Source organism: Alligator sinensis, unplaced genomic scaffold (assembly GCF_000455745.1).
Source record: "Alligator sinensis unplaced genomic scaffold, ASM45574v1 scaffold1318_2, whole genome shotgun sequence".
Taxonomy (NCBI): domain Eukaryota; kingdom Metazoa; phylum Chordata; order Crocodylia; family Alligatoridae; genus Alligator; species Alligator sinensis.
Genome location: NW_005843067.1, coordinates 207,366 through 215,387, shown reverse-complemented (window position 1 = coordinate 215,387; position 8,022 = coordinate 207,366). Strand labels below are relative to the sequence as shown.

At 47.5% G+C, this 8,022-nt stretch overlaps 1 protein-coding gene across 3 annotated transcripts in view; it reads left to right on the top strand.

The window, feature by feature from the left end:
- Window positions 1-7,559: 7,559 nt before the first annotated feature.
- The window catches only part of DPF2 (double PHD fingers 2), a 36,188-nt gene continuing 35,725 nt past the window's right edge, over window positions 7,560-8,022 (top strand). For all 3 annotated transcript variants that reach the window (XM_006037108.3, XM_025193564.1, XM_006037107.3), the window contains exon 1: window positions 7,560-7,687. In XM_006037108.3, coding sequence (XP_006037170.1) covers window positions 7,656-7,687 — 32 coding nt within the window. In that variant the 5' untranslated portion in view covers window positions 7,560-7,655. The remainder of the gene's footprint in view (window positions 7,688-8,022) is intronic.

Genomic DNA, 8,022 nt, shown 5'->3' with positions numbered 1-8,022 from the left:
GATTAAGGTGTTTGGAGACTGCCCCTGACAGACACGCACAGACTCTCGCTCTCTCGCACCCTGTCCTTATCAGCGTTACAATATCAGAAATGTGTGCTGAGCAGGACAAAATAACCCTCGCCGAGAACTGCTTGCATGCAGGATTAGATCTGCGTGGCGGTACTGCGGGAATCAATCTTCCCAGCTGTCAGAGGCGTCGATCCCATTTTAAAACTCTATTGTGGAGATGACGTGCGTAAAAGCCCAAATTGCGTGCTCCTCTTTGTGACCTTAGTCTCAAAAGTTGCTTTGCTGTCAACGGTTGCTTCTTCCTGTGCTCCTAACTCATTAATGAGGGATTCACAGCATTAATCTCTCAAATCTGCCATCCAGTCTCCTGTTGCACTTCATCAAATCAGTGAGCAGGAGAGCTTACTGTCCTTGCTGATCAACACAGTGGGCCCATCTCTCCCCACCTTCCTGCCACATCACACCAGACCAGCGGGCTCATTTTTGTCTCTCTCCCTTCCTGCTATACTGTTTCCTATCCTACTGCCAGGACATCCCACTAACTGATACTTGCAAAGTAAAGACACCCAATCATCTGCTTGAATAACGATATGTTAAGTGCTGGCTGAAGGGATGAAAGGCATCTATCTTCTTACGATGCCTACTCTGGTTTTGCGATAAGCTTCCATATTCTCTGGGATTTATGACCTGGCTATTAAACCAAAAAACCCCCCAGCAAAAAACAAAACCTAAAACAAAACAAAACATTAATTATTTTGAGGTTAGCCAACTGTAAAAATAACAACCAGCTTAAAAGCATTGCTAATAACTGAGGTAAAAAGAAAAAAAGGCTCTTTATAATCTGGTAGGGAATGTGCTGTGCCTGTAAGTGTTAATTTTTTTTTTAAACTACATAATTAGAAACAAGAAAGGCCAGGCATGACTTGCCTCACTGGTGGGGTAAGTCGCTTGAATTTCGCCTCATGGTTTACTGTATACTGTACAGGGGAATCATGAGATCTGGTTTCAATGCTCACCAGCTGTCCATGGATGCGTTATATATAAAGTAAGATTTTTCAAAAGGGCCAAAGTGATTTAGGGGCTTTTGACTATTGTATCCGTCATCTCTTTGTGCCTTGGTTCCCGACCTGTAAATCGAGGGCAATGAGGCAACCTTTCTTTTCTTCATCTCTGCTGTGTCTGTTCAAATGAGAAACTCTTCAAAGCAGGAACAATTTTGTGCTACATGGATTGCCAGTGCCCTGAACAATGTTCCTTTCTCAGTTGCTATGCACCATCATAAAACAGATCATTTTACTCATTACCATGCAACCACTACAATTTAAAACAAGAAATATTCACTAGGATTTATGTAGGACCTACATACAAATCCAAGGAGCCAAATTAATCCTTGGTGAAGTCAACGGATAGCTTTATCCCTGTCCTGCACTTCCAAGGAGTGATATACATTACCGGTCAGATGTTAGTCATGTTGTTTGAGACCTTTCAAGAAGGTGCTGAGATCTTTTGGTACTGAAGTTGATGTAAGAACCTACTGTTGACCCATAAGCTTAGCCAAGATTTGTTGCCTTCCAGGGGCATTTGCATTTGGGTGATGGATGGAGTACAATGAAATCCTGTCCCTGTTGAAAACAAGGTCCAGAGTCCCAAGCCTGTCTTTCCAATGAGGGATGCATCCCTCATCGGATCACTCTTCTGACTTCTGCTTGCTCTCTGCTGGCCCTGCCAAGCCAATTCCTAATCTAGACCCTTGTATTTCCAGTCTTAACCCTTCTAACCTCCTCAGGTCCTACCCATCTGATCCAGCCTCGCTACAGGGCCCAGTGTTTTGAACAGTGACTTCTATTATTTTCACCTGTCATAACAAGGCTTTAGCCTGAAAGAAGGGCAGTCACTCATCAGCTTTAACAAGATCCGTAACTGTCTACAGATCAAAAACCTGCACAATCACAAAGCAATGTAGAATAGCACAACACAAGTCACGTTCACTAAACTCCTGCCTCTTGAGTTTTGGCCTGCTCTTCCCTCTGATTGCTGAGCAATTCCTCTTCTTGTCAAGCTGACAGGGTCTCAGATGGAAGCTGTACTCAGAGTAAACTTAACCAAGCTATCGTTTAATTTTTTTTTTCTTTAAGTGCTCAGTCTCATCCTGATTTTTCTTCTTGGCTCCCTGCCCGTTCAAAATGTCGCAATAAATATTGCTTTATTCCTCTCTGACAAAGCCAGCAAAAACCACTAAATACATCTGCTCCGCTTCTGGAATTTCCTAGCCCCTTGCTTTCTGCAGAATGACAAATTCCTTCTGCTCTCTGAATCGATCATTTTGACCAGTTCAGTTCTTTATTGTTCTGTTTTGTTTTTAACTAGCTTTGTTTCCTCGCTTCTCAAAGCAGAAAGCTATGCAAATGATTGTTCCAAACCTGCACACGTTGCTTTTTTACATTAGTTTTAAGAAGCATGAGTCATTCAGCCAGGAAAGGTATTAATTGAGTTGCATTCATATCATGACTCAGTCTGTGATGGAAAGATGATTTCATCTTTCCCATATATTTTTTAAAGAGTTTTAGAGCAAAGCAACTGAATGTGAGGATTTTTGTCAAGGGTATAGTCCCAGCTCTAGAAGCCTGAGCCATAGGCTACAGCGAGAGCCAGATCTGGGACTCCTGGACTCAATGAGGGGGGACTGCAGATTCTTTTCAATTCCACTTCTAATGAGGATGCCTAGGTTAGCGAAGCTGACAAATGTATCTTCCCGACTCTTGGATGAAGGGTGTTATAATGGTTGCAACATGGAGGGACCTCCAGGGTTCCAATCATGACTGTGGTATTGACTCACCATGTAACTTCATACGTAGGAGGCAAGCTAGCTGGCTGGAAGACAAATTCTTAGCGAGGGGGAGTAAAAACAGAGATGCCAAGAGGCCACGTAGGAAAAAAAAAAAAAAAAAAAATGCAGGGAGCATGTAGATGGAGGGAAGAAAGAAATGGGGAAATGCATTTTGTCAGCAGGGCATTCAAAGCAGCTGAAGTGTGGCACTGAATGCAAGTATTGTGCTTCTGACTTCGTTCGTAAAGGAAACAGCGTTCCATTCAGGCAGGACAATGAGGGGTGCAGACATCCCTGCCCAGGTTTCTGCAGCATGGAAGTCACAGGCCTCTTCTGCGCTGGATATTTGTCCCTGCTCCTACCGCAAAACATTACTTTTGGCAGGCAAGCTACTATATATACACCAGTGTTGTTAAATCCAGCTGTGGAAAGTGCAGAGGTGCACACTGTGCTTACAGTGATTTAGTCCGTCTACACTGGGGCTAGGGACAGAAATTACACAAACTGGTATAAGCAATTGGAAACCGGTTAAAATCTGTAACACAACAGAAGTTCAGTGCCCATAAACCACTTTCAAAATGGCTGAAACCAGTATAAGATAAACCTGGATGGATATAGTATCAGACTTAACTAATTTAAGTTAATTCGGTTTATTGAACTGTCCCAGATCCCCTCCAGATTCAAGCCATCTGCTCCAGCAGACCAGAGAGGCGTGCTCTGGCGCCCCCCGCCCAGCTTCTGGCTTGGGCCACTGCAGGCATATGGCTGCATTTCTGGAATCAAAAGTGAATGTCTGTTCACTTGTTAATCGGTTCAATTTACACAGTTTAGACTAATCTGCGGAGATTGAATCGATTCAGCCTTGGGCTTTTTGATGTTCTGTACTTAGCCTGGGGGTTTGTGCTAGGACAACTACCCCATTGCTTATCACTATTGGCTGAAGTTCCCAAAGGCAGTTGCCTTTGGCAGTTCCCAAAGCCATTTGTACCATGTGGCAATCTAGTGGGTGTGAAGCAGAGCAGCCTGGGATCAAGGAACTACTTGCAGTGTGGCTGCCTGGGGAAAAGGGATGACTTAGCCAAATAGCTCAAGGCCAAATAGTTTCTGCACTTCCTGAGTCTGGTGCTTTCATATGCCTTCTTAACCCCACTGTGGAAAAATGAAAGAGCAGCCAATCCGTTTCAGGAAAATAAAGCAAATTCAACAACTTCACTTTAGCCATCCTGGCTGGCAATGAGAAAGTAGAGAAAGGCTGTCCCGCCAAACTCGCACCTCCGACACAGGAACAGCACAGGGGTTGGCCATGGCACCCCCTTCTGATCGCAAGCTGAAATGGCATTGCAGAGACCCTTCCATTAGACTCCAACTGCAAAATGAATTACTGGGGAGCTGGGAAGGGGAAAGTTGAAACAAAGAGCTAAATTGTGTATTGGAAGGGCAGGGGTGAGGGAAGGAACCTACGATCAGTAATGGAATTTAAGAAGAAGAAAAAAAAAAAAAAAAAGGCAGGGCAAATATGTGGCTGTTCTCATCTTTCCTAGTGAGCAAGCCAAGGAAGTGTCACAATGAGGCTGGGTGCAGCTGGGCTGCAGAAAACATGCTCGCAATAAAGCAATATACTTTCACTCGCAGAAATATGTTACCCTATAGAGAGTGAGAACTTTGGCCCAAAGCTACCCGTGTAGTTACTTACTCTGTTCAAGATCCAATTATGACCCTTGGGCCCACAGCAGTTGAGCACATCAGAAGCATTCACAGGTTGTTATCCTTCCAACACCCACCCCTTGGAGATTGGGAATGATTTACCCAACATGTTTAGAGATGGGTATTACAAGCCTGGGACGTTACTATGCAGTAAGATGGGTGTGAATGTATGGTGCACTAGCTACTCCGCACTAGCCCATGTGTAGACGCTCTTAATGTGCATTCAGTGAGACTCTGCAGGGGCTGCTTACTTCACTTTGAAAATAGATTACACCTCCTCAATCTTAGTCTGCAGGAGTTAATGAGGAACACCATATTTTCCTCACATACAACATGCACCATGCCTCCAAAAGAGCTGTTGGAAATTTCAGTGCAATTTATATGCAAGAAATAAGGTAAGAAGAGTTTCTGCCTTACCAGGCAAAAGTGAAAGTCAGATGTGCATACTACTTACAGGCAGCAGAAGAGAGAGCAGGTTCAGCTCTTTCGCTGCTGCTACTGAGTTACTTACTACAAGAAACGTTTGGTTTTGTTCTTTAGTCTGCCTTTCAAAAAACAAGATGTGAATTTTATTCTAGGCTGGGTTGTATATGAGCAAATATGGTAGACAGCGTGGTTTAAGTTCGCACTCCAAGTAGAGTAGTCCTAAGCAGCTCACCCAAGGAATGTATCACTAAGCTAGAAATTGAACCATGCCGTTAAAGTCTAGGCCAGAACCTCATCTACTTAACCATGTGTTTTGTCCTTAAATACTCACATTTTAGTATTTTCCCATTTATTTCCCTTCCCCACTACCTTCTTTTTCTGTTCTGCTGCTTTGAAGACCAGCCTGCGGCTGCTTACTGTCACAACCCAAAGGTGTGATTTTGTTTTGTGTGCGCTTTGGCACCACTGAATTATTTTCCCGCCAATTTGTAGCTTTCTTTGCCCTGTGCATTTCTTCTTTGCAGCACAGAAATGCACTTTGCAAAGAGTTCCCGCCATTTGTATTATAATTCGAGCCCCATTATTGGCTTTTGTAAAAATATTTACACGTGGGGGGGAGTGGGTTGGTTCACGCTGTGTGAAGATCTCTAAGCGCTGCGGAGCCTATCGGACCCAGTGCATTTCAAGAAGGCAACAGGGGTCTGATCAGCCTCTAGCCTCTCCCCGTCGCTGAGCGCAATCCTCGATGTATCCCTCTTCCCTGCGCGCACAAGTTCCACGGAGCCTAGCAAACTTTGTGTGAGTCTATTCAGAGCTCTTTTCTTCGAGTACTTTCTTTGGTTGGCGCGACGGGCTCGCGGTTTAGGGCCTCCAACTGGATGGGCTAGAAGAGTGTTCACGGGAAGGAACTCTAGTCCGCCTCTTTTCTTTTCTATCTGTAACTGCAACTCAAGCAAGTTTTCCTGCCTGCACCGCGACCATCTTCGGTGTAAGTAAATAATCTTAAATCAACCATTACAAGTCCGTGCCTAATTCCAGTGTGTCGCCCGTTTTCTCCGACCCAGCGTGCCCGGGCTGCTGGCCACAGCCCGCGCGGCGCGAAAAAGGGCCCGGATCGCTCCCGGCCTGCACACTTACCTTCCAAATACAGGAGCAAAACTTTCCCAGCGTCAAACCTGAATAATTTATCACTATCCAAATGCAGGCGAGCCAACAGCTCCGAATATATTTTTCCATGACTGTTAGGGTGCGGGCTGTCCCTCCAGCCTCCGGCGGGGGGGACAGCAGTCCTGCATTCGTAACCCATGCGATGGACAACTGGAGGGGAGGGTGCTTAATCTAAGCACGTGCTGTTGAGAAGAACAAGAGTCTAATTTCTTGAGGACACAACTTACCTCTGGGTCTGGATCCAATACACTTACACCAGCGTAAACTGCTTTTATGCTGGGGTGAACAAGGAAGAGACTTGTGCCAGCGTGCTTACTGGGGTTTGGGGAAAAGCAGCAGGAAAGAGACACCAGTGTAGCTTGGTGTGTGTCCATGCTTTTCCCGGATTACCCATTTGTTCATGACTACTGCATGTTCTCTTACTACCCGGTGGAAAGGCAGCATAATAGTTGCCTATTGTTGCAGGAAGCCCAAGGCAACTGCTTGTCTGTCCACTGTGGATCGCTGTATGATTTTTTGTCGATGTAGATGAATTATACCAGTGTTAACGCGCCGTCTCTTCTGTTTGCCCAAGACTCCCTTTACTGCTGCTCCTCGAGTCAAAGCCCAACAAGCTTTTTCCTATTAGTTATCCCTTGGTGCGCACATGCCATCCAAAACGCCATTCATTTCAGCATCCTTACCTTGTTTGCCTTGCATGAAGCAACATGTAACCACTGCCTTCTGGTAGAGACCCCGGCACCAATCCTCTGCACGTCCAGGGCAGGTGTCGCAAGGGCAGCTTTCTGCACCCTTCACGCCCTCAGCCCACTCTGTCCCTTTATGGAGGACTGCTGGTCCCGTGGCAACAGCGATCGGCCTGTCTCACACCAGTGACCCGCATGGCAAAAGGGACTGGGCTGTTGGGAGTCCCGTTGTGATCAGTCCCTCCCTTCAACTATCTGCCTACCCTCCTTCCCCATCACGCATCATCCTTCCCACCTAGTCTCAGTGCTTCTCCTTCCAGTCCATCCTCCTCCCTCCATCTTTCCAGTCTTCCCCTTCATCCCTCCATTTTTTCTCATTCCCTCCGTTCTTTTTAAATGCTCTTGTCATTCCCCCATTTTCCCCCTTCCCCTCAATCACTTCTCTATTCTTCCCTCCCTCACACCCTTTTTCCCGCCTTTTTAACCCCATCCCCTCTTGCGCATGCGCCCCAGAACAGCCCCAACCCCGCCCAACGGGTTGCGCATGTGCAGTACCACACCATCGAGGTCGAGCGCGCGCTCTCTTGGCATGTGCATTGCCTAGGGCCAGGCAGAGGCGGGTGAGCCTCGGCGCATGCGCCATGATGACCCAGCACTAGAGTAGAGGGGGGCGCCTGATTCTCAGTTGGCGCACGCGTACTTATTAATCAAGAATGGGACGGCAGGAGGCCTCTGCGCATGCGCAATAGGAGGATGGTTTCTCCCCGTTCCTCGCTGCCTTGCTGCTTTCGGCGCATGCGCGCGGGGCGGCCCACGGCCCAGGCGGCAGAGGCAAGATGGCGGCGGTGGTACAGAACGTCGTGAAGCTGTGAGTGGTTTCGCCCCCCACCTCCTTTCACACCCCCCCCGGTGGGGGCAGTGGTGCAGCCCGGGCCTCAGCCGCGCAAATGGAACGGGGGGGACCCCCGGGCGAGACCAAGTCGCCGGAAAGGGGAGGGACGGAGCCGTGCTCCGTCTCCGGGGCTTTCATTGTTCGGCGCAAAGTTTCGCAGCCTGGCTCCTAGTTTGGGGGAAGTACCCGCCCCCCGACCCTGGGAATGCGCGGGGACGGGGGACCCCTTCCCCCTCAGGCTTACTTGGTAGCGCCCGTGGAGAGGGGATGGGACCCCCGTGGAGTTGTGGGGGGCAGTAGGGGCCCTGTAG